Source organism: Taeniopygia guttata, chromosome Z (genome assembly GCF_048771995.1).
Source record: "Taeniopygia guttata chromosome Z, bTaeGut7.mat, whole genome shotgun sequence".
NCBI lineage: Eukaryota > Metazoa > Chordata > Aves > Passeriformes > Estrildidae > Taeniopygia > Taeniopygia guttata.
The window spans coordinates 37,335,561-37,362,979 of record NC_133063.1 but is presented as its reverse complement, the minus strand read 5'-3'; the positions used below and the strand labels follow the sequence as shown (position 1 = coordinate 37,362,979).

Genomic DNA, 27,419 nt, shown 5'->3' with positions numbered 1-27,419 from the left:
TAACAGACATTTAAGAAGTGCTGAACACATTTAAATATTTCATGAGATGATGTAGTGTTGAACATACTGTCATCACTCTCCCTGGTATTGTGTGTGTCTAAGGAAACTGTCCTACAGAATTAGTTGCTTTTTCTCATCCCTATCCCTCCAGGAACTTGGAGATGACAAGTTTGGATCAAACACAACACGGTAGATGCCTCAAAGATTGGAATTTCTGCAGGTTTTGTTGAAGTCTGTGGTGAGTAGCGGGAGGAGTCCTAGATCAATGTTCCATGGAGGCAAAGGCTGATGGCTGAACCTTGTGGACACCTGCTTTGCTGGGCATAGCACCTGTTCAGATAGGATGAGATACATGACTTTTAAACTTCAGGCCTGTGGGAGGAAATATGGGACACATGGAACGGAGAGAGAAAAGAGTACAAGTACTGGAACGGCTGCAGTGGCAACAAGCTTTAAATTAGAGATGAATTTTCTACAATAAGAGAAGTGAGCAAGGCATTAAATCGCCATCTGGAAAAAGAGCTTTTACTGTGTTTTCTCACTGTTCACTGAATTTCTCATTTATTCTGCACTTTATACTTTCAAGAGTGTGAAACCTTAAAGTTTTAACAAATGATTTAGAACAGTTATTTGCACAGAAGATGAAACAATTGCTTTAGCTGCTTATATAATTGGTCTAGTTTTACCTATATACATTCAAGTTTCCTTTCATTTCCCTTCCCATCAGCCCCCAAAGTACAGAAAAAGTTTTTTGATATTTTATTTTAGCCCTACATCTTCACTTGTAGTCTATCTTGTGAGACCTAGCTAAAAACTATGAAAATCTGCAACCAGTTAGCAGATATATAGGAGAAAATAGATAATTCACTTCTGGGATTGACATGGCATCATACTGCAAATATTTCTGGCAGCACTGGGAAAAGGCTAGTTCTTATGGGAAGGGAAAACCATTTAGTTTCCTTTCTAAGACCACAGTAATGCCAAGCTAGCATTACGTATTTTATAAATTACCTCATGGGAATTACCCACATGATTGTGATTTATCTCTGGACCTACAGAGAGCACACTGGATGGAAAGAAGTAGCATTTTTTCACGTAGATGTTTTTATTTCACACAGATATTTTTTCTTGTGCCTTTGGACCTTCTCAGAAATACAAGATAGATTTACCTGTTCTTCTGAAGTTGTTCATCATCTGGGTTTGACTCGCCATCCAGAAATGGCGCGACACAAGGTCCTGAAACCAAGCAGTCAATTTGTATGTTTTACACAAATGTGCACCTGACAATCTCTTAGACAGGAACTTAAATTATTTCAATATTTCTATAATAATTTATCACTGAATATTTTTGTAGGCTAATGAGAGGAGGATAGGCGCCTCTTGCCACATAATTTGACAAGTACAAGGTGGCTCTGTACATCAATGAGTGAAATCTTGTTCCTAAGCCAGGATCCTAAGCAGACCTTTCACTGCACATGTCAAAATAATTTTGCTGATCACCTGTCCCCTTTCAGGTCTGTTGTTCACAGCTGTGCTTCATTTGCATAATCAATATTATTAATAATAATTAAATATTAAATATTGATTAAAATAATTAACTATTAATAATAATAAAATATTAATAGCCAGAGTTGCCTCTTTCTGAGAAGGCTAAATGCTCCATACAAAGAAGATATGTGGAAAGCCAAAACTATGTAAGTCCAGCATTCTAATTATCTTTTAAAATATATTCAGGTGTGAAGCATTCCATGTGGAAAACACTTTTAGAGATGGGGAAATTGTGTGCCTCTTTCCACTCTATAATAAACCAGGTCAATGCAGAGTAATGCTGTTCTTTTTTGGATGATTTTCAAATGATTTACATGCAAGGAATAGAATATTAGACAGTGATTTCTTTTAATGGAACCTACAATAACTTTAGCCACATAGATATTGAAATAATTTTTGGACTCCTATCAAGTTCATCAGTCTTCAGTGTCTGCCCTTCATTGGCTTTTCATTTGATGCCTATTGTATTAAAAACTGAAAAACTAGTATTTTCTTTAAATATAGCCATTTTCCAAAAGAAAATTTATTCTGTCAGCAATTGAGACATATTGAAATATCCATAGATTGCTAAAAATAATTTCTGAGTAGCTGCTCTTCAAGCAAGTATTTATTTTATTTATTCATGTAGAATTTCACTGTTTGAAAATTTGAAAGGGACAGTTATTTCATACTATGTTTCTTATGACTAGCTTACATGCTTGGCAACTTCCCTATAAATTTAACATCAATTTAATTTTTTTATTTTTATTACATTCATAGGAAAATCCAAACAAAGAATGAGAACAAAATCATTGGTTTGACCCAAAATTTAGAATCTAACTCTTTAGCAGAGAGAGATGAAAAAAACCTAAAAATTTAAAATGCAACTATCATGTATGAATACAATCTTTTATTAGTATCTGTGTCTGTGTTTTGTGGAAATGGTGTTGGAGGAGCAAGTGGAAACTCCTTTCTCCTGCAAGAGAATATATTTAATAGTAATGAGAAAATTTCATATAATTTTCTGGTTTTATGCTCACCGCTTGATGCAGGATGAGGCGAAATTAGTATTAGCCATCATTCAATAGAAAAGATTTGAAGAAATATAAATCAAAATACACAGACAGCAGTATGTGCATTTTTGCCAGTCCAAATATGACTTTAGACTGGCAGATAAAATTGCAAAATTGTTGAGAATTCTGCATGTGGGCCTGCATGTGCAGGTTGATTGTATTATTTCAAACTTTTCTAAGGATTTTTAATGAGCTGTTTGATGGAATGGAAATTCACTGTACATAATACACCACCTCAAGAAATAAAGCAGCACGCGCAACACATTTATACAATGACATGAGCCAAAATCCTAGCAAAGCACATGGGTTGTAATAGCAGTTATTGTTGCATTCCAGTGACAAGGTATGATTACCTTGTCAGCTTCATGTGAACAATGAGATCACTTCTATGTGATAGAGCAGAAGTCAGATTCCACCACACAACACATCATCCAGACAGGCAATGTCTCTACATCATACAAACAAACTTTTATGCACCCTGTAGTTTTCATATCAAATAAAGGACAAGCGACGGCATACAATGAGCCTCTGATCACCAGCTTAATCTTGTGAAGAAACTGATAAAGGAAGAATGGAATTTCAATGCAAAAAAGGCAAGAAAAAATGAAGCAAATATGAAACAATAACAACAGATATACAAAGTCAAATTGAAGCCACCCCCTGTCCCAGCATTCCATTCCTAGTGATAAATGAAAATAATTTTTCAAGAAGAATATAGATTCTAAACAATTTTAAACAATGCTTCCTTGATATATGTGCCCAGCCTCTAAGAAGATGCAAGTATGGAAGACGATGAGTTGAAGATATTCCTTATTTTTTAGCAACTCATAATGGATTTATTTTCAATAACTCTTTTCAGTCTTGCTTTGAACAAGGTAAACCTATGATCAGCCATAACATCTAGTGAGAAGTCTTTCATTGCTTAAGTTCTCATATTCTGGAAACAATCACTTCCTTTGTTTGCTTTGTACTTGTTAAGTCCAAATTGTGCATGTTGGCTCCTTGTTAGGCTTCATGAAGTTACACCAGTATTTTGACTATGAGTATACAAATGAGTACACAGAGATTTCAGAAAATAAAACTTATTGATTGTTATCTTTTATTATGCTTTAAAGTAATTCAGACATCAAAAATCATGTGTGATATGGAAATCTTTGCCAACTATCAACACTATCTTCAAATCTCCTCTGTCCCGTATTTTGCAGACTTTGTTTCTTTGAGAAATCAGACGAAAGACTTGAAGCAAAATTGTTTGTTTGCAGTGTGCTTTTCTAGACAAAATCATTATTCAATACTTGTAAGAGACGTAATTATTTTTTTCTTTACAGAATACATATAAAAACCACAAAGGCAGGTTGAAAAGTCCACCCCATTGCGATAATTCAAACCCAAACCAGCTACATACCGGTCAGTTTTCTTTGATACTAAATAACTTAAATTGAATTGGCTTGTTTGCTAACTGCTGTAGACTAAATAAGATACTTCAAATGCTAAGACATAGCTCCAGAATATATATCCCTTAATGAGACAAATTTGGTATCTTCCTGTAGAGACATATAGGGTAGATGTATAGAGATGAAGTATGTGAAAAGCCAAGCTTTCAGTATGAAGCAACGTCTTGAGTTTTGTTGTTCTTTCAGTAATTTTTGATAAATCCTGTTTTCCGGACTTCTTGATGGCTCTTGTTGATTTATTATCTTCATTTGCTTGCCTCAGCTTTCCCTCAATCTTGCATTGGTAGTTGATCACTGGCTGTAAAAGTGACATGACCAAGATATTTCTTTACTGATCATTCAGAAAGATTAGAAACATTTTCCAAGCTGAGTATGTGGCAAGATAGATAACCTCCCAACAGTCACATAAAACACATTGCTTCACTAACTCAATAACTAACTTAAACAAGTAAACTTCCAAACCTCACTTCTGTGCCACTCTCATCTTTGTCTGAGATTGAATACCCAGCTCTTCACTGCTTACATTTTTGCTTTCACAGCACTGACATTCAGATGGTGATAAAAAAAAGTACACTTAGAACTACATGGCTTTTTTGTGTTCCAATCACACTGTGTCAAATTTATATGAAATAGTAGTGCCTCATCAAATGATTTATTTACAGATTTAGTATTTTCATAAAATGCACTAATAAATAATATAGCAAATTGCAAGTTCTAGCACAAAGGCATTATAAAATAAGAAAATACTTTGAATCTATTGGAACATAACCCAGAATTATATGATAAAGTCAAAGCTTAAGTGTTGCTTGTTTCTTTAAGCTATAATAGAGGTCCAGTCAGACAGTTTATTGTAGACGGAGCCCCACACAGAATGGCAGTTCATTCCAGGAACTGCACGGTTTTGTCTAGTCTTTGAAAAATCACTCAAAGAGAAAAAAATAAAAGGAGATTAAATCTATGTTGGAATCATGTTTTATGATTCTGTGGTAAAATTCCTTTGAAAATATATATAGCATTATTATTGTTTATTTTGAGTCCCTACTGAATAAAAAATTAACCTCAGCAGCATCGTCCTTGTTCTATAAACCTTAGAGTCTGATTAATTAAAAATTCCTCATTAAATTCACTGTCTAAAACTATTTGTCAGTGAACTGGTTTTGCTTGTTTGTCGAAATTCCAGTCTCAGAAATCTGTGTCATTTTCTGCTAAGCAAGGACTACTCAGGTTTGTGTTTTTAATGATGGCTATAATTTCGTGTGAAGTTCTCCAAATGTCAGAATTAATTTCTCTTATCAGTATATAAAGTAAAAATCCAAAAGCAATCAAGATATACTGAAGATTTCTTTTTCACTACTCTAAGAAATCTCATGTAAAAAATAACTACTTCTGCTGATCCATTGCTTCCTAGCAGAGAATAATGTGATATGTATAGGATAGCCAGCAGTGAGCTCATTTATCAGAGAAGTCTTAGTTTAGTTAGCACTGCTGAGTTTTGTCTACAATGAAAACTTAACCAGTGCTGACAGTGTTTGTAAGTAGTGTATGTAATAGAAATGGTACTAAAAATAGTTCAGCCACAAAAAAGATGGAGTAAAAGACATTGTACACATATATAAAATTCCTTCTTGACACCCAAAGCAAGTAAATTTTAGTTCGCAGGCTCAATATATGAAGATGTGGTCCACATTATGAAGACTTTTTGACGAATTACTGCGATTTTAAAAATATCGTATAAAATTTTGCAAAGAAATTGTTTTTACAGCTTTCTTGATCGCTAAATAAAGTTTAATGAAAAATTATATTCTGCCTATTTTTTGAAAAAGAATGGGGGACAAATCTTCTTTTTATCTGTTTAATTTTGCAGATTCAGAGTGAATTTTCTTACAAAATAATCTCTTTTACAGAAGTTTTTTAAAACAGAAGAATGACTCTTTGCTTTCACATTTGCTCTTCTGGTCTTACACAGTTGTAAACCTCTCAAGAAAGAATTCTATCCCATGTAATTGGTGCTTACTTTTTTGTTTCTGAAAATGAAAAGCACTTTAGACATTGAAGAAATAATACTGTAGTACTCAATAAAAAAATTTGAAATTTCTTCTATCCCACTAGTTATGTAAGTGCAAGGGATTTTTGATTCTTGCACTTGCACTTTCGATTTGCATCTTGCTTACATTCGCTCTTAAGAAAAACAAAACCCAAAAAAATCCCAAACCAAACCAAAAAAAGCCATAGGCATATCACACTAAAAATCTGGGTTCAGTAAGGCTGAATGCTCCAAAGCCGAAGGGTGCAGCTGTGATGCATGGTCTATCACCTGCATTGCTGTCTCTGATGGCTGAGAAGCATCACAGCAGCTTGAGAAGGCGAGCATTGCAGCCCTAACCCTCGATCGTACAGACTGTATAGCCTGTGTCGTCATCTGCATATGAAAGAGACGGAGGTGAAAACACTGACACACCTGACATTAAGAACTGAATCCATTTAACAAGCATTTTTACTCAAATCACCATTTCTAAACAAAATTGTTTGCTGGCTGGTAAGAAATTTGCACTTTTTTCTATCAATCTTGTACTTTCAGTTGGCTTCCCTGAAATACATGTGCAGCTGAGTATGTACAATTCTTTTCTAACCTTGGGTCTTAATCTGCCATTGCGCATTTTGACAGCTGAATTCACTGAAAACAATTTGGTAAACTGATGATTCATGTATTATTTAGAATTCAAAGGATAAAAATTCTGTTCTTGGATTTAATGTATGTATATTAAAGTGATTCTAAAAAGCTTTTATCATTTTCTTGTAATTCTAAGTAGAACTCGGCTTGCTTGCTTTTTGCAATTCAACTTGTTTTTTAGGCTTCCTGTGGGTTCCCTCATTTTCAGTAATGCTGTTAACATAACATTAACCAGGCTTGAAACAAATATCAAGTGCTTTATCTACCAGTACTTCATAAGAACTTTGCTTTATGGAGCTTTTCCTTTATCCACTCATAACATTTTGAACATTTAAGACTCCTTTGAGAATCAGTGGCACAGGCTGGAGAGAGAACAGGAATGTAAAAGTGCGGAGCACTTCTCCTTTGCAGAGGGGTTAGACCATGGCATTGGCTAGCCTAGTGCTAAGAGCTTATTGATGTAGAAGTGGCTTTAGAGGTGTGAGATGTCAATCACAAAGTGAGTGAACTTCAGAAAAATATGGAACAGAAAACAGGCAGAAACAGCCTTTCAAGAGTGTGACTGCACAGTGATCAGAACCACAGCTGAGAATACAGGGAGAGTTTCTCAAATGAGGGATGATGTTTGACTGCTTAGTAAAGGCCTGAGGCAGCCAGCCCCAGGTGCCTAATGGAAACTATTTTTCTATGTACAGATATGCCTTTCATAGTGTTTTTAACAGAAGTCTGCAGTGCCTTTCAATCCATGAAACAAAAGTTTTTCAGTTATTGATGATTTTCCTAGGCTTTCTGTCCTTGCAGTAGTGCATCTAACAGGAGGAAGCATATGTCTTGACTGTAAAAGATAAGAAATAAAAATCCTGTAAATTTGAAATTCACTATTTAGTCAATAATTGATCAATTGACTGATTAATATTCTCATCTCATAAAAGGAAGGTGCATGGTTAAAAAAGTAACAAATTAGAAGAGGAATCAAATTTCAATCAGATCAACCCAGTCAGCTAGTTGAAGGGAACTTTTCCTCTACCTTAAACAAATAGGAACGTTATCTCTTAGTTCTTTCAAGGAAAAGAAAAGGAATAAAATATTTTCAAGTAGGAAGACTGCTCTAGAAAAGAGAAAAACAGTATGTTGCCTTAACCAAATTACATATGTATAAATGCAGCCTAAGTCCTTCAAGGACATACTAATTACCTGTGTCATTTTGCATCCACTTTTTGGAATAAATATGACCCTGTGGCTGTTTGAAGCATTTAGATTCACAGATTTGAAAATAGTTATTTGATATATATTAGCTAAATATTGCTATGTACACAGAAAGAAAAAGGGACAAGAAGATAGTTATTCACTAAGCTGTAAAATAAGTTGACTTATTGCACAACCATATATCTTTTTTACATAAGTAAAAGATGAGACTCTGATCAATCATCTCAACTACTCCTAATTTATTCACAGTTATATAGCTGAGATAACTGGATTTTCCTTATTTAGAATGAAGTGACAAAAAATATTTCTAGCTACAGTAATTCACTAATTCACAAATACATCCATCATAGGTAATGGGAGATTTTGATTTTGGTCAGTGTAGGTAGATTAAATATTCCTAAAATATGGCATATGGTAACATAACTTGAGATAAAACAAGTTCAATAGAATGTCTGCTATAGAGAAAACCTATAGGAAGATCCATCACCTTCAGAAAAACTTTAAAAGGTGAAGCATTTTTATTAGGCGATCTTGCACCAAGTTTTGTTGAAATAGGCAAACTATGTAGTATGAGACTGAATGACTAGATACAGTAAAGAGATAATAGGTTATTCTTAGCTGCTCAAACTTCATGACAGTCTCTGTCTAATTCATCAGATGTGCCACTTTAAGTTCCAATTTTTGTGCTGTTTTTTACAGTATAAAAATAAGGAAACTGTAGTGACAAACTTCTCTCTCAGAGCCGATATTAGCTGTGGTACTGTAAAAATCAGAGAGAAGGTCTTCCTTGGTGTGAGTGCAAAGCAGTGGAAACCTACATGGATGAAACCAAAATATAGTAGTGCTAGCAGAGCACATTTGGAATCCTCATGAAATCACTATTTCTTTCCTTTTCTCCTTTATCTACTAGGCAACATTCAACCTTACCTAGATAGAGGTTTTGGTCCTTTTGTTTTAACATAAGGAACTTTAGAAACAAACACCCACACTTCCATCAGGTTCTAATGAAGATGAGACTGATGATTAAAAGCACTTCAAATCTAGGAAATTGCCAGTAGGCTGGAGTGACAGATCCACCAGAAATAAAGTTGTGTTTTGTGTTGGGAACTGGTACATGTGAACAGGGATTGTAGCAATTGCAGTGTCATAATATTTGATTATAAATAATGTTTGAGGGCTCATTAAGGCACAAGAGCATGCATTTCATTACAAAACCACACGGATTTAATAGAGGTAAAAAGTCATTATGGCACTCAAGGGCAAAATAAACTGTAAGCAATGCAGCATACCTTTGTAACAGAAAAGTAATATATATATATTCTGCTTAAAGTCTTACCCTAGTAAAGAGGTCCTAGTTCCAGACAACACTTCAGATAACTGAGAAATAGAAACATATTATTTACTGATTGGCATTTCTTCCATTTGTTACTTTGTCTATCTCCAAATTTTATTTGAGAGTTGTTTTCTACTGAAAGTTAGTCTGAGAATAATTTGACAATGCTTCTAGTTATGTGACTTTTATAAAAGTCACATAAATACTAAAAATATGGCTGAAGCACAATCCTGTTCCACCTTCTCCTAAAAATGGGAGAGTTCTTCATACCACTTTTATAAAGGAAATTATACAGTTAGATTACAAATGCATATCTAAGCAGCACTTTGGCATTTTGTTCTTTTTGTATAGTGTAAGTGTTAAACGCATCTTTTAAGAACAAATACATCTTTTCCATTTTCAACAAAGTTACTTACAGCATTCCTCTCATGTTCTCTGGGAAATTATTACACTGATGTAATAATTTTTCTGGGAAATTATTACACTGATGATTCCATTATGCAGATCTTTCTGAGTTATTTTAAAAACCTGCATAGCTGTGGCACTGTGGTGCTCTGTGGTGATTTTCCAAAAGGTTAATTATCCGGTGTCAAGCACATTTCTAGTGGAGTGGTGCGAGCTACCTTTTTTTCTCTATTTGTTCATCTAATGAACTTAATTAAGTTCAACTTATACTTGCTGCTTTTCACCTGTTCTTAACTAGAAACTTGCTGCTGCTTTCGTCAGTTCTAGTGAAGAAACTTACCTATTTTTTCGAAACATATTAGTTCTGTCATTTAAACATGTTAAGCCTCTGAGAGATGGCAGGGGGACCAAAGGCTATGTGTGCAACACAGCCTCACTACAGCTGCAAGAATATTCATAGACCAAGCCCTCTTGGTGCAAATTTGTGGGCATGTGAGAAAGAAGGGCCTAATAGGGAACTTTCAGCATGGCTTGGCTAAGGGTACAGTGTCCAGCTTGGGCCAGATAGCAGGAGAAATATTAACACATTAGAAGTTCTCACAGAGACAGTAGGGTTGGAATATTCACCCTGCAAAGGACCTTGTTGGACTGGTTCAGTGGGAGCAGATTTGGCTTCACAGCACACCAGTAGGGAGTGAAGGAGGATCACAGGGGATCACAGGGATGGGGATGTTCTCTTCACGGTGATTTCTGGTGGGAGAATGAGAAATATTGGCTAAAACAGAAGTTTTAAGGTTTAAGTTAAGTTTTTTTTTTCCCCACAAGGACAACTAGGCATATATTCTCAGTCAAGCCCACATGCTCAACACACAATTATACGAGGTGAATAGTGTGTATGAGCAAACAAGAAGAAATATGGACCTTGATATGTTATCTGTAATGGTCAATAGCCTTTTAAGCAGCTGAATAGGACCATATTTATATTTAACATCCTGACATGACTTAATAGATAGATAGAATTTGTCTCTCTTTGAAGTTGTTTTCTTTCAATGTGTCTACAAATTCAAAGAGAGGTTCTTCTCCAGCTGAAGTTTTAGAAAACCAGTTGACATGCACTGTTCTCATTGACTTGGAATGGATAAAGTTCTACCGTTTTTATATGTTGTACATTTAGACTGACCAGTATTCAAAGCTCAAAACTAAACTTTATGTGTGTACTATTATTGTATATTGTCCTATATCTACGCCGATATCTTCCTCACCAGCTGTCATAATTTCATATAATTTTCTTTTTTTAAAATTTAGTTTGTATTAATATATTTACTATCGCTGTAATCTCATTAGCATACACTAAAGATGTATAAGAATGTTGTTAAATTTATCTCCTTAAAATATAGTATCTTTGCATTCATTTTTAAATTTAATGCTTGAAAAGCCATTGTGGATCCTGTGTAAGAGAAGTGTATCTGGACCATAAATTAGAGCTCCTTGGTTGGAAACATGGCTACAAAAATCATTTATTGATCACTAGTTTCCCTTATGTCCTCATTTCTGCTCCATTCTCTGACCCTGCCATTGTCTCATTATTTCCTGCTGATCAGAAATAATCTCATTTCCTAGAACTGACCTGTAGAGAACTGTCACAACACAAATCACTTGATCACTGGCTCAACAACCTGAGTCATGTCAGAAAGTCACAGCCCTGCCAAATCTATTTTAGAAACCCCTAAGGAACTGACATAATTAATCAGTTCTCCCTGGTGAGGCTTGCTGTGTTTTTTTTTTTTTTCCTGTTTTGTTTTGGTTTTTTTGTTTCTTGGTTTGTTTTTTAGTGGTTTGGTTTTTTAGTTTCTTTTGGGATGGTTTGTGATTTTTTGCTTTGGTTGATTTGTTTGTTGGGGAAATTTTGTGTTTATTTTGGGGTTTTATTTGGTTTTGCCTAAATGTTAAGAATATGTCTGGTTTTCGCTTTTTGCTTTTTTAGCAGCAGTGTTGTTAAATACAAATGGGATGTGTGCATAAAGCATGCACAGCACTGCTAGTTCACTTCAGGAACTTCAAAGATGCCACTTGACCAACAGAAATGTCAGTGCAAATAAACAGTGATTACAGTTACTGCAATCTCTCTGCACTTACTTTGCTTTGCCTATTTCTTTGTTTTTTGCCTGCTTGACATGAAAGATTTTTTAACTCATAAGAAGAGAATATTCAAATATACTGAGTTTAAAAACCTATCCAAAAATTGACAAAATACCTGAAGAAAATATAAAAAGAAAATAAAATAATTCTTGTGTTGTTGATATATCACTACTGTTTTACACTATTATGTCTTCAGAGATGCAGATGGATTGTTAATAATTTGTCATATCATCAGTTGTTAGGGTGTCATCTGTCATGCAAATTCAGAGACTCCAGTTTCTGTATGCTTTTGCTTTTGCCAAAGTGATGATTTAGATGTCACTAGTCTTATGCAGAAAATATGGAAAGGATTATCACCTGTGTAAATCTGTAAGAAAGGATTAAGGCATTGTAATTCTGAAGCTAAAAGACAGTTACACAGATATAGTAAAAAGGGTTTGACTATCTTATCCATTTAAAGGAGTATCACAGCAAGACACAGGAGGAATTTCCTTCTTGAGATTGGGATGAAACGAGTCTTCCAAGCTTATTAAAAAAATGTAAAGGCACTAATCAAGTATAGCACATCTTTATGAGTCCATTTATTCTTTGACTAAAATGCTCCATAGCACATCTTTATGATTCCATTTATTCTTTGACTAAAATGCTCCATTTCAAGTCCCTCCTTATGATACTTTCACAAACCAGCTAAGTACCATAGTTTTGTAAGAATGCATTTTGTCCCTTATTGAAGTTGTCAACCTCTGTATTAATGATTAAGTAACTGCTAGAAGGAAATTCATGAGGCAAGACTCCTGAACCATATTAATAACTTTCTTGATATCTTTTGGACTTCTTGCCTGCTAAATTATTTCAGTGCTTGAACAATAATTCTTATAACTTTCATTTGAAGTTCTATGTTCCCTTCAGTATCTTCTAATTTGAGGAATGCATTTGGTTTTGGCTATGAACTTTTGGACAAAAAAAATCTTTGACCATCCCTATGCAGAAGCATCTCTGTATCCCCAGTAGGCCTAGAAAAATGATGGGTATATTTAAAAGTGTAAAGAATATAGCTATGTACATGAAAACATCTGAAACATCTTTGTTCTGCCTCCCAGTCCCATTAAACTTGCTTTAAGACTCTAGGCTGTAAGAATTTGATGCCTTCTTTCAATTTGAGGTGTGGAGGGAGCCATTCACCTCTAAACTTGTAGTTTTAGTGAAAATTAAATTCTACTGGTGCTTCCACTAAAATTATGCAGCTTTAGTTTTAATTTGCCAACTGCAATTAGATTAATTGTCTCCAAACTAATGAAGTGCAATTTGTAAATTAATAGTTTGTTTCTCTAAAAGAATCACTCCAGTCATCGAACTGTCAAGTCTCTGCCAAATGTATGCTTTGTTAATCCTGACTGTCAGAATCTAGCCTTTTTGAATTAGATTGACTTTCTGGAGTTGTCCCTTGGCTTGACTCTTTGACAAAGACTAGGGAGGGCAGGAAAAATTTCTGTTTCTGATTTTCTTCAAAGCCACAGAAAAGCAGAGGTTCATGCTACTTTATGCCTTCCATCTTTCTTTTGACAGTGTTAAATAGGTGTTTGAGATCAGATCTTCTCACAAAACATTTTCCTGTTACACATTCATGATGATATGGCTTGCCAGAGGTGAAAGCTAAGCTTATAATAAAGATCAAATATGAAAAGGGCACAGTATACTTTACACAGTAATGGTAAAATGATATAGAACCCGAGAACTAGTTGGCCTTGAAGAGCTTTAAATTATCCTTTCTCTAGTAATTTCTTTCTAATGTTTCTCCTGGCAAACATTTCTTCTTATCCAGAAAAATAGATTTTAGTTTTTAATGATTCTTTCAGCTTTCAGGTAATATATCCTCATTCTTCTCAGAATATATTCTTCTCATAGACTGATACATCTGTGTGTGTGTGTGTTTGTGTGTGTGTGTGTGTATGTGTGTGTGTGTGGTTTTGGGGTTTGGTTTTGCAAAAGGGTTGGAGTTGTTGGGGTTTTTGTACTTAAGAGCAGAAGTACCAGCTAATCTTGTTCTTAGTCCCTTTATGTGCCTGATGATAAAGTTCAGCTGGTTTATACTGTTCCACTAGCATTTATCTAAAGGGTTGAGCTGAGCTAACAGTTGAGCTTTGTGAAACTGCAGATGCATGCATAATGCATAGTTCAGAATGGCAAAACTAATATTCAGATTACACTACTTACATCAATTCCTTACTTCTTCTTTTTCTCATGCTTCTAAATTTTGACAATGAACAAGTTTTACTGCAAGCTATTGTTTGTATCCTGATTTGTTACAGTGTGTACAAGCTCCAAAGCATCATTGCATGCCCTTCTGAATTTGAGTGAATAATCAACTTTGTCAAATGAATAAATAATTTGTAATTATTTATAAGAATTACAAGTAGACTATCATTATTTCCAATTCCAGTGTTTTGGGATTGGCCATTTTACTCACAGCGAATGGTATCTTTGAAGACAGATATAGCAAGTCAATAAGACAAAAATAATGCAGGGACAGCTGAGATGCCAGTGTTTGAAATTTTGGCCATGTATATTTTTGACATTTATTATATATATCTTTGAGTTTTAATGCTAGCCAAAACTCAGAAAAGAGGCCAGAAAGTGTGGTGTTAGAAAAAAGATCTTACTAATATGCTGTCTCTCTTCTGTTTTCTTTCTTTTCCTTTAGTAAATTGAAATTACACTTGTTTATAATAATTTGAAAGAATTTAAATTAATTCTTTATTTATGAGTTTTGCTTTTCAATTAGCATATTAACTGTTCACTAATCAGTAAGAATATTCTAATTTCTACCCTTCAAATCCATATTTTTCTTATGCATTTTCTTCTTGATGTACAGGGAGCTTTTATGTCATTTTGGAACAGTTTCAGTTATTGTATATCAATATCATCTTGTTTTGGTTTTAGCTATCAACGTTACAAGCCACTGATTCCCCCCACTCCCATTCCCCCCACAAGGATTAGATTATTTTGGCACTATCCAACAGGGACTGAACAATAACTCTTAAAATCAAATATGTATTTCAAATATATGAGGATATAATATTACAGTTCACTTGTGCTTTTTTTCATGCTAAAATGTTTGACAGCTCAGAACTCAACTGAAAACATAGAAAAGACACTTTAAGCATGGCAAAATAAAAATTAATTTTGCAATTGAACTGACATTAATGAAAAATGTTCTAATACCATTCCCATTGCTTTGCCATCTGTGGCAGTTTTCCCACTTTCCTCTGCAATGGCAAATATGGACTTTATGTTCTAGTAGAGCCAAACCAGCTTTCCTGATGGTCATCCTACTTTAAGCTTGTCTGTCTTGTGCCAGCCTTATACCTCACACCTAAAGTTCTGCCAGCATCAAGGCGTCTTAAGAATTGCCTTTGTAGTGATAGAAGTACAGTAACTTCTTCAAGAGCAAATTGTTGCTCTGACTCAGGATCAGTAAAGGCAGTAAATGAATTGGTAACAATTTTTTTCCTTCCCCTAACCTCCAGCTCAGTCTGGTGTGCAAGGGAATGGGGTAAGTAATCTCCCTTGTCCTCCTTTAATGTACCATGGCATAGCTTATTTCCTTCTTGTACTCAAGGGCAGCTACTCTTAAGAAATAAGGCTCTACCTTAACCCACTTCTGAATTTAGGCTGTCTCCAGCCACCTCCATCTGTCACGGGATATTAGGAAGGCATTCTGACTCTTCTGTCATGTCCAAAACTTAAGTAGCATGTGTAAACAAAGATAAAAAATGTTATAACTGAGATTGGCAAAAAGTATTAAATAAGAGCTGTTTAATTAAACAAGAGCTGTGATATTAGCCTGGATAGCTAAGATTTATGAAAATCACAATTCAGCAGTATTTTGCTAGACTGAGATCACATCTAGGGGCTAGTCGATGAGTACAAGGATTTTCACAAGAGAGCACTCACTGCAAATGAAGGAATAAGTGTGTTGGCAATTAGAGACTTTGTGGGAATATAAAAATCAGCCCCTGAAATTGTATTTAGATGTGACTGTTCTATTTTCTGTGATTGATCAGACTTGTGCAATGCCTCAGCTTTTCTTTAATGTCAGTGGCTAGACTCATGGACTCTGCCATCTCAGCAGAGGGAGGGCCACTTGAATTCTGCTTTCATTCTCATCTTTTTATTTCCCTGGAGTTCAAGGGTCAGCAAAGTGCACATCTAACATTCAAAACTGAAACTTTTTCTGCTTCACTAAACAGACTCTGAAAGAGACCTGGTTGTATGGATAATTTTTATTGCTATTTGCCATTGCTATTTATCTTACAAATAGAAGAAAACACATCGTCTGCATTAGTCTTGTAATCCTGTATAAAATTATTTCTCATGTCTGCACAGACAAGTATCTGTATTTTATGTTTATCATATAATAAGTTATGATTTCCATTATGACCGTATCATTCAAACACATATAAATACTCTTCAGACAGACTGAAAGAGCTAGCTTAGTCCAAGGGTGATCTTCATAAATGGAATAGACTGTGAGTCATTTGTTTCCCCGTAAGCAAAAGGCTTATCAAGCTTACTGGACCGTTGAGGACCTGTCGGAATGTATTGCTAGAACTTCTCTTGGGTTTTATGAAAACTTTAATAATGAAATTATCTCAAAAACAAAACAAGAAAAAAACAACCAAACAAAAAATCCCACCCAAACAAAATAAAAAACTAAACAACAGTAACAAAAATAGCAATGAAAAAGTAGAACTTGACTGATAAGTAAGGAAATATCCTTGTTGAAGTTTATGGAAGTAATTTTTTTTCTTATCTAAGGCACTTGAAATGTAAATAATATATAGCTATCTTTAAGGTCCTGTACAACCTAAACCATTCTATGTTTCTGTGACTTTTTCTGGCACAACATGGAATCATCTTCTAAGGAAATTTGTCCTACAATATCACTGTTAAGAAAACAACTTATTTAGGCACCACGTGATATGTGGTTGAGTGAAACTGAACAAGGGAAATATTATGAGAACCAGAAAGGGAACATAAAAAACTGATACATCCCTTTATCATTTCTTGTGGTTTTTTCTAGACCACCTCTCTCCAGCAACTGTTTCTTGTTCTGTGTTATTCCTCAAGCTACTAGCGAAAGCTGACAGCTGTCCTGCTAGCTACCTTAGTCTTTGGTTAACCAGTTGGACAGTGTTGATGAAACCAGCAGCTATTAACACAGAAGCATACATTTGCACCATCGTGGTGTGTTTGGGCTTTGCCCAACAATCTTAAAAAAATAATCCCCAACAGCAATTACCAGCTGAATGTTTTATATATTTATATATGTACACAGGCAGACACACAAGCTTGGCAGACGTTTTTTCCTAATTTTTATTTTTACTTAGCAAAAAAGTAAGTTGATTGCTCAGTATGCACTTGTATAAAAGCTGTCATTTGTAGAAGGTTGGGCTAAAGGTGTATTAAGACGAGAACATGGCAAACTGTGTGGGCGTGGAATAGTTTCTTTTTGCTCTCACTGCTGTGGTTGATATTTTATTCAGATGATCTCTAAAGACAGTTAATTAGCTCAAGAAAGCAACACAAAAATTTAAGTTAGGTCAGGTAATGAGCTCTGTAGTTTCAGTTGGCTTCCCTGGGTGATTTAGAAGAACAGCATTATGTTTTCTCTTAGCCTTGGAAATCCTTAGGCTTAACTCCCAAACTTTCACTTGAGCATTCACAATATCTGCTATCTAACTGATAAATTAAAAATGACAGAGGATGAGAAATGGAGAATAAATTGGCTATTCCAAGTTTGGCTATTCCAAGTTCAGCACCAAAGGACAGTTGCTTGGATGATTCACCTTCAAGGACTAAAGGAAGAAATAGCCTTCAAAAGCTGAGTGCTCTCCCTGAAGGTATCTACCAGCCAGTAGGAATTTAAGGGATCTACCATCCCGGGGCTTGATTTCCACTGAACCATGAGGGTCAGGGCCAAGCAGTTGGAAAGGAACTGCTGCCAGCAGGAGTCCATCAGACAGCTGGGAGAGGAGGAGTAGTGTAGGCAAAAGCACTGCTTGGGTCATTTTAGAAACATAGTATACAGACATATGTCCACGCTGCCAATTAAACCATGGATCTTACACTGCACCTAAATATAAATTAACTGTATTTTCAACAATAAGAGAATGAATCGTTCCTTAATTTCTTTTCTTTAGTGCATGTTATGTACAAAAAATGGAAAAAATATTATTAGCCTATGTTCATACCATTTACCCAGTTTGTTACTGTGTTTTAAATCCCAAAGCAATTTTTCTATTCTTTCCTTTTGCTGATCAGTAAAAAATCTCATATACCCTACTGCTGCAGTTCTTCCTGCTGCTTTTTATTTTTACTTTTTTCTGTACTTCCACTGGGCTTGTCTCCTTTTTCCCATATTGAAAATTACTTAAGGTCTCAGTTTGAATATGGCATAATTTCCCATCTCTCTAGAGAGTGTGAAAGCAAAAAAATATGAAAAAAGCAATGTCTTCATCAATTTGTTGGGAAAAATGCTGGAATAACATAGTTTATTTTCCTTGCAAGTATGAATAGAAAAAAAGGTTATGACTAAAAAAAGGATAGTTCCGACAGAGAATATATTTTGCAGTGAGAATATATTTTGCAGAGTGGAACTTTTATATTACTCTCCAGTCAGGACTTGCATTATTTATTTAGTCACATGAAATTTATCTCAGAAGAAAAATAAATTGGAAATTGGATATCTCAGACAACAGACAGTATTATTATCATAAATTGCATTAGTTTCACTGTGGTAATTTCAAATTTTTCTTCTTTTATTTGTGGTTTTGTTTTCTTGTTTGTTTGGTGGAGAGGGTTGGGGATTTGTTTGTTTGTTTGTTTGTGAGGGTTTTTGTCTTTTTTGAGGGGGGAGTTTTTAGGGCTTTTTGTGTAAAACGAAAGACAAATATATTCTCCATGTGGGGATGTGTAATTGTTGCCAATCAGGGCAGTATTAAAGGTTATAAATACCCTGAAGAATGCCGGACTACTGAGTCAGATAAAAGCTATGTTGATCAGATGCTAGATGCAATCTAGCAGTACAGGAATGATGCTCAGCACTGATTCATTAATTTACATCTAGTTACATTTCCAGCATACAATTGTACTCTGAAATGCAACATCACTTGCAGTACTGAAGGTATTTTTGTTATGTTAGATAGCTCTGTACAACACAGGAAAGGTACTACTTCAGATCTCTGCTCAATTTCTTACAATTGGAATTTCTTTGGTGTTCCCAATTCATAGGAACTCTCACACTTAGTCAGCAGTGTGCCCTGGCAGCCAGGAATGCTATCTGTGGCCTGGGATGCATCAAAACTGGGCAAGGGAGGGAATTGTCCCACTCTGCTCTGCACTGGAGCAGCCTTACCTTGAGACCTGTGAGCAGTTTTGGGATCCACAACATAAGGATATTAAGCTGTTAAAGATCATTCAAGGAAGGGCAATGAAGATGATGAAGCATCCTGAAAGGAAGTCATATGAGGAGCAGCTGAGGTGACTTGGTCTGTTCAACCTGAGGGAGACTGAGGGGAGACCTCATTGCAGTTACAGATTCCTCAAGAGGGGACGAGGAGGGGCAGACATTGATCTCCTCTTAGCGGTGACAGTCACAGGACCTGAGGGAAGTGATCTGAAATTGTGCCAGGGCAGTTTTAGGCTGGATATAAGTTAAAGAGACATCCCCCAGAGGGTGACTGGGCACTGGAAGAGTCTCCCCATGGAAGTGGTTACAGCACCAAGCCTGAATTCAATAAGTTTTTGGCCAATATTCTCAGACACATGGTGTGAGTCTTCAGGCTGTCCTGTTTGGGAACAGGAATTGGACTTTGATGATCCTGATGTGTCCCTTCCAACCCAGGATATTCTACTTTTTCGGATTCAATGGAATGAACAGTGGAAAGTCTGTGAATGAAAAGCCATATCTAAGACTGACACTGATGAATGATTATTCTGCCTGTGACACTTTCTTCCATTTTAAAAGTATTTTTTAGCAAAAATCAATAAGGTAGTAAAAGATTTCTAAGATAAAATCCAGCTATTGGTCAGAAATGTGTGCATGTGTCTATATGTATATGTAAATATATATATAGACACTCAAATATATAAATGTATTTATAGTAAAAGTACTTATATGCATGGCTATAAATATCATGTTAGCTGCAACCATTCTGCTACCACCTTTTTCCTAGATTTTGTATAAAACCTTGTCTCGAGTCATCTGGAGGGGAAAAAAGATGGGGTTTTTTTGTTTTACTTCTATCTTGGGTGACTGACTACACATTAATTTCAAATGGTACTCTACCAAATTTAATTAATAAACAAAGTACTGCAGAACACTATTACTTGAATAATAAATAGAGAAGAAGCGCTACTTAAGCATGTATGAAATTTTTTGTCAAGTGATTCAGAGCACTATATTTGGGTAGCAGGCCCAGATTTTGGTAACAAGGGGACTACCCTACTGTGAGAAGCTCCCAGAAACTGCATCCATGTCCAGCAGACCCAATCTGAATGGGCTCCAAGGCCAAGACCTTGCCAGTCAGAGATGGTAGTATGCCTCTGTGATAATATATTTAGGAAGGGGTAAAAAAAAAATCTGTGCTGATGTAATTGGGATCAGAGAAGATCAGAGTGAAAAAATGTGTGAGGAAGAGCGCTGCAGACACCAACGTCAGTGGAGAAGGAGTGGCAGGAGGTGCTCCAGCCACGAGAGCAGAAATTCTCCTGTAGCCCATGTTCCAGACTACAATGAGGCAAGACGTGCCCCTGCAGCCCATGAAGGCTCATGATGGAGCAGAGATCCACCCGCAGAGCATGGAGGAGACCCATACTGGACCAGGTGGATGCCTTAGAGGAGTCTGTGAACCCATGGGAGGCCTGTGCTGGATCAGGGTCCTGGTAGGGATCTGTGGGCCCGTAGAGAGAGGGGCCTGCACGGGAGCAGGTTTCCTGCTAGGACTTGTGACTCCTTATAGGACCCTCCCTGAGGCAGCCTGTCCTTGAAGGACTGCACCCCATGGAACAGTAACGCATGACAGTGCAGTAAATGGACAACTGTATCCTGTGGGATAAGCCCCACACTGGAACAGGGGAAGTATTTCTCTCCCTGAGCAGTGGCAGAAACTTTTATGCAATGAACTGACTATAACCCCCACTATCTGTCTCTCTGCACTGCTGGGGCAAGAGGTAGAGGCTGTGAATGAGGGAGGGATAGGGGGAAAGTGGTTTTAAGATTCTCATTATCCTGCCTTGATTTGGTTGGTAATAAATGTGGTTAATATTCCCAAGCTGAGTCTGTGTTGCTGGTGATGGTAACCGGTAAGTGATCTCTCCTGGTCGTTATCTCAACCCACAACCATTTTGCTATATTTTCTGTCTCCTATCCAGTGGTGGAAGGGAATGATAGAATAGCTTTAGTAGATACCTGGCACCCACCCATGTTGAAATAACCACAATATCAATAGTTGTGCAAACTGGAACAGTATGACACTGGAATGTGTCACATTAGAGATACATCTCTATTCTTTTAGCACCAACTTTGAGAATTGGTCCCATGAGGTGTTTTGAAAAATAGAGTGTGGGATAAATTGATACAAAGCGATTTATTTTTCTTCAGAACAGACCAATTACATGTTTCTTAAGAAATGATTTATAATTATTTCAACAATAATTAGCACTTTCTGCATTTAAAAATATACCATAGGGATATGAAACAGAGGTATGATTTCTTAAAATTTTGCTGAACTATTCTGTTTAACCAGCGAAATATGGGAACCATTAATATTTACTATCTGGAGGATAGAACAAGGGAAAATTTCATAAACATTCATGTGGCTTCTGCTTTAACTAAGGAACCCTTGCCTCTATAGACAGCTTCATTGTGTGGGGCTCCTCCTTTAAAACCTTTTTGAAAGGAAAGCAACAGTACTAGTGTGATCTTGAATTTCTATTATCACACACCTAAAATTTTCTTGTAAAAGTGATCAGTATCATTATTCTTGTCATCCAGATTGGAAACAGAGGCCCAAAGAAGCGAAAAATACTTGGGCATAATTAATCAGCAGAGGTGATAATGCAAGGCAGCGTGCATGGTCTGCAGACTTGAACTTGGCCACACCACATTTCAGCATATTTACTAAACCTCTCCAATATTGTTTAGCATCATAAGTGTACATTTCCTTCCTATTTGGTCAGCCTTCCTTCTACCTGTGCATTGGAGGATTGATGCCATGGGGGACATGGCCATTGTTTACAATTTTGGGTGGAAACTGCCTACTTCTTCGATTTCTTATGGAGCAAAAATTAGTTCTGCTAATGGATGTGGCTAAAATATTTAATAATAAGCAATAAATATTTATAGCCCTATGATTGTGTGATGCATAATTGAGTGTGTACTGTATAATACATAATACAACTCTGTATTATAGCTATCTACAATATATAATTTATATTATACAATTATAATGTCACTTAATCATAGTCATTCTGGTAAAAGCTCCCCCTCTGTCTATGTACTTTGACTACTCTAGTTTATTATTCAGGCATTTAATCATTGCTGTGTACTAAGTATCATTTTAATACATTTTAAAGGCAATCAGATTTGTGATTTTGCATCTGAGAGTCACTTCTCAAGGACCAAAAGTTTCAGCCTTCCTATGTTCTGTGGAACTGTTCTGAGGGAATGAAGTATCTATGGATTTGAAGGCTGCCTGACAACCGATACTTTATCTCCCAGTGTTATTCCCTCCTAATACCAATGGCACAGCTGCTACAATTCTCAAAGTGAGAAGTCCAAGAACATTTGCAGGCTTTCCAAATGTAAGAAATTTCCAGGAGAGACATGCTGGCATGTAAGTTTCCTAACATAAATAGTTTTAAATGGATTCAACAGGTTTAAAGTGCGATCAAACTGTGCAATATACATGTTTCAAGAAACTGTGAGAAACTGCACACTGTTTTGTTTGAGTTTCTGTAAATGTCCCAAGTCCCTAAGATGTACTGCTTTCAAATTTATAATTATTTAAAACACACAAATAGGTGGACATATCTGCCTTTAAACAGGGGGGATATAGCATTATTGCTATATAATTGCAGTTATATAGCATTTGCCATATAGCATTATTTTTCTACATACAACAACTCTGAATTTTTCAGACCTATGTGTTTAGTGTGGAGAGGACAAAATAGTAAAGCAAAACTAGTAAGCTCAGGCAACAAGTCATCAGTTACAGCACTCTGATATTTGAAGGCTCTCTTGGCACCAAGAAAAAACATGCTGAAGTCAAATACTGCTTTTATGAGTAGAATTTCAACTCCATCAGACCAACATAGATAATTTTTTGCTGTGCTTTCCAATTTTAGTAGATAAGAGCCTTTCTGATTTACAGGACTGCATTTACTGGAGGAACAAACAGGGCTGTTTCTTGGCTAGTGATAAATTAAGAGGTTATTGATCATTATTTTTGTGTCATGTCTTATAGAGTGCAGATGAAAATCAGTATATATGAAAACTAGTTATCCTTTTCCTTCAATTATATTTACAGCACATTGTGTTTTCTCCAGTGTTGTTTTAAAATAGTCTTCTGACAAAAGCTGCTCTAAACCTGGCTAAAAATGGAAACACAAAAACAGGGAGGGATGAATTGCAATCATTAGGGTTTCTCTTGACATCTTTGGAAGGATGTCCATTCCTTATTCTCTAAGAAATTTTTCCTGAATTTTTACACTTGACTTTTTATCCTTGAGTTAGCTACCTGGGTAATACTGAGAGGAGCTGAATTAGCTTTAAATCTTACTTGCTTTCTGACATTTTATTTACACTGATAACAATAAGATTTATGTATGTTTAGTACAATTCAGAACCAGCTTCTTCATCCGTGTGATGAAACATTGCTCTGCTGATTTCTGCATTCTCTATGCTGCAAGATTTTTCTGTGAGAAAAACCTTGTTGCAAGGGAATTTGTTGCAGGGTTTGTTTTTTTTTTTTTCTGATATTTATGAGTTTCTTTCTCTTTCTCCGTTCCTAGTTTTCTTTGATATTGGGTCATGATGTAGAAATCGAGTATGAGTTTCCCTGGAAAAAATAAGCATATGAGATATTACATAACTTCGGAAGGTGGGGGCTGTGGAAGAAGTGGTGGCTTCTATAACTTCTAGACTTTTAAATGTCTAGGGGGATGGAGTTACCTCGATAGATACCAGTACAGCTCAAGGAGATATTGTATACCAGAAGACATGCAGACAGGTATGAGAGACACTGTGATTTGGTCATATGAACCAGTTCCAGATAGCTGGACTCCCAAGCCCTTCATCACTCTGGCAGTGCTTTGGTTTCAGATAACAGAGTAAAACTGCCACATCCCTTCTTTTTAAAGAGAAATGTAAGATTGAAAAAATATCCTGCCTTTTGTTATGGTTTTTGATTGTTTTTGTTATAGACAATAAAAATATTTGTTCTGACATCCCAGTAGGACATAAAGTTCAGTTTAGTCCTTTTTTGAATGCTTGTTTGTTCCTTCATTCTCTTCATGCATCTTAGAAATCAAATGTTTTAGCATTTAAGCAAACAAAAGAAAGACAACATTTTCCTGTATGCCTGTATATTTGTGCAGTGTGTAATACCAAAATTAAATTTGGTGGTGGGAAGGAGAAGACTGCCCTAGCAATCAAACATTCAGAGGCTTCATGGGGCAGCTTGCAAGTAATCTCCACCTGAGAAATTGTTCTATGTCTCATTACCCCAAGGATGGTGGATAGAGTCCCTAGCACAGTAAGGATTGTTCTTCTTCTGTACTCATTAAAGTAAAGCATTGAGAAGAATGAATTGGAAATGCAGAATGTTCCTTACATTTTTCACAGCAGAGAGAAGCGCAGATTATCAAAAGGCAGCACTCACAATCACTTTGAACAAGGCTGCATGACAGAAGGGATAAAGAGGCTCTGTCAGGGACTCCCAACCCCGCTCATTTCACATGAAGACAGGGTAACATTGGAACCAAATTTGCCAAATCAGCTGCCACTTTGCAAACATTATTTTTTCTATACTTTCTAGAAGAGTTATGGTATACCAGAAGATTAGCTTTTCTGTGAACTACACACTGCTGCAGCAATTGTATATTGCATGATTTCTAAGCTTACTTTAATTTATGAAATGTTCTCAACTAACCCGAGACTCCTTTTGACCACCTTTACATTTTCTACCTCAAAATCTCCCCAAATATCACCTTAATCCCATTTTTGTAACACTGCTGGATTTGGTTTTGTCCTCTCAGACGGCTTTAATAAATTTCTTTGTAAGCACATGCATCACTCTTATGATTCAGTGCTTAGAGAACAAATAACAATGTGATGAATTGTCTAGGTCCATCTCAAATAGATTCTGAATATGCCCCTGGCTCTTCAATTGTCTCTCTGTGACCAGCGACAGTGAAATCTTGCCTGCATTAATCTCATAGTAGCAATCCCCGCAGTGACACTTAAGGGAGAGTCCCACAGAACCAGATTCCTGGTTAAGACTTCAGTGCCTGAAACAGCAATTGGGTATCCATAATTGTTTGTTTCCTGTTATATAAGAAGGATACAAACCAAATATAACTTCTTGAGAAAGCATGTAATGACTTGGGACTGGGTAAAAGTAATTGTTCCTATAAGATAAATTATACCTGAAGATATGAGAGGATTTTATACTGTATATGTATGTACAAATATAAGTATCCCATATAAACTTATCATAGAAATATATGTTCAGATTTATTTGATCTTTCATTATTATCATTATTGAAAAGCAATTTGTTATGAGAACTGATTGATGCTGTTCCAGAATTGTATCATTCCTCTGAGTTGCTAAGCTGGATGTTCAAATCACCCTCAAAGTCATTGATGAATAAATTTTGCATCTGGCACCTGTCTTCTGAAGTGTATTGTCTAAAGCACTTTTGGATTAGATTCTGTAATCAAGTCATTAGAAAACCCTCTGTCTCAAATTGCAACACATGAACAAAAGGGAAGGCCTTAAAACAGAAGTCTAAGATGTTGTATGAAGGAAATTGAAACTTGGACATGAGATGAGGTAACAAGACAGATGAGTGGGGACTTGATTTATTCTGATAAAAATAACCATGTTATACTTCTTTGTTCTGGAAGGATTTTGCTATTCTTCTGGTTTTGCTGCTGTGTCAGAGCAGGCAGTATAGACAAACTCTCACCCATTCTTTTAGAAGTATTGCAAGTAAATAAGTGTCTGTTTAGGCCAGACTTTTGCAGGGTTCATTATAATGACAAGCTTCATCAACATGTGATGATCTTGCAGACAGAAGAAGGACAAGGCATAGATTGTTGTTGTTTATGGATTTTTTTTAGAAAAATATCATGTAAAAATATTAGCTATATATATATATTAGCTATATATATATTATTAACACCTAGCTTGCTATATATCCTTAACACCTTAGCTAGATATATATATATATTCTTAACACCTAATGTTTATTTGTAGATGTTTTACATGGTCATGCCAAGCTTCTTTTAAGTCTGTATTTCAAAATAACATTTTTTTTTATTTAAAAGTTTAATTTTTTTGCCAATTTTACTGGAGGAGGAATTATTTGAATGTCATTCTCTCATCAATTTTTGCCATTAGTCAAAACAAACTGGTTTGTTGGATTTTTAATATTTGGCTTCCTTTAGCCAAGATGGTTTCTGCTTTCCATGACAATGACAATAAGTGAAAGAACGGCTTAAAAATTACTTGGGCCTATAAGCATTATTTAGAATAATGATACAATTTAAAGGTGGCAATTGCAAGACATTTGAATGTAGGATATAAAACTTCTCTTCAAAACCCTTTTGATATTTTGATATGTTGACAGAATTTAAATTAGATAGGGAATGTGTACAGTTATATACTCCCTTGTTTACCTTATTTATCACTTCACCATGATGGGAGGAAGAAAGAAATTTTAAAAAATAAAATATCAAAACTTCTGCTTTTAAACATCTAATAGTTTAAGATACCCAAGCTTCTACAGTAGGAGTGAAGGAAATTAACTAGTGGGTAATTTATCACTAGTTCATTAATTTTCTTGGTTTCATTTACTGAAGTACTGTATCAGCAGCTTCTATTTCATGCTGAAATGGTATATTCCTATTTCTTTCTGGTTTAAGTTGTGCGCTTGGAGGTTCAGGTACAAAAAAAAAACAAATAAGTGAAAAAAAACCCTAATACAAAACCATCACTTTCATATTCCTCATACCTTTTCTTTTGCATGACATTTAGTTAATTGCTCAGTTAGATAGCCATGAATAGGTTGATCACATGTATATCTAGTTATCCGATTTCTCCAGACTTATTATCAGAATTATAGCCGTGTCATGAACATACTAAATGAAGGAAATATATTCTTCTGGGGAGGTGAATTTGAGCTAATTTGTTTCTTTTTTTATTCTAGCTTTTGGAAGTGTAAGAATAATGGGAAGAATGGCCTTTTTTTTTCCATCAATGAAAGTAACAAAAGAAATGCGTCCATTAGTAGTTCCACTGGTTCAGGTTTCCACCTGTGACTCA

General features: G+C 35.7%; 1 protein-coding gene across 14 annotated transcripts in view; it reads left to right on the top strand.

The window, feature by feature from the left end:
* The window catches only part of LINGO2 (leucine rich repeat and Ig domain containing 2), a 485,467-nt gene that overhangs the window by 375,885 nt on the left and 82,163 nt on the right, over nt 1-27,419 (top strand). The window contains exon 6 of one of the 14 annotated variants that reach the window (XR_012052801.1): nt 152-25,758. The exons of 12 other annotated variants lie outside the window; for them this stretch is intronic. Coding sequence is in view for 1 of the 2 variants with exons in the window: in XM_072921841.1 (XP_072777942.1) it covers nt 194-238 (45 nt within the window). In the remaining variant the exon portion in view is untranslated. Of the gene's footprint in view, nt 1-151; nt 25,759-27,419 lie in introns of those variants that run through there. One more of the 14 variants, XM_072921841.1, reaches the window with a different exon arrangement.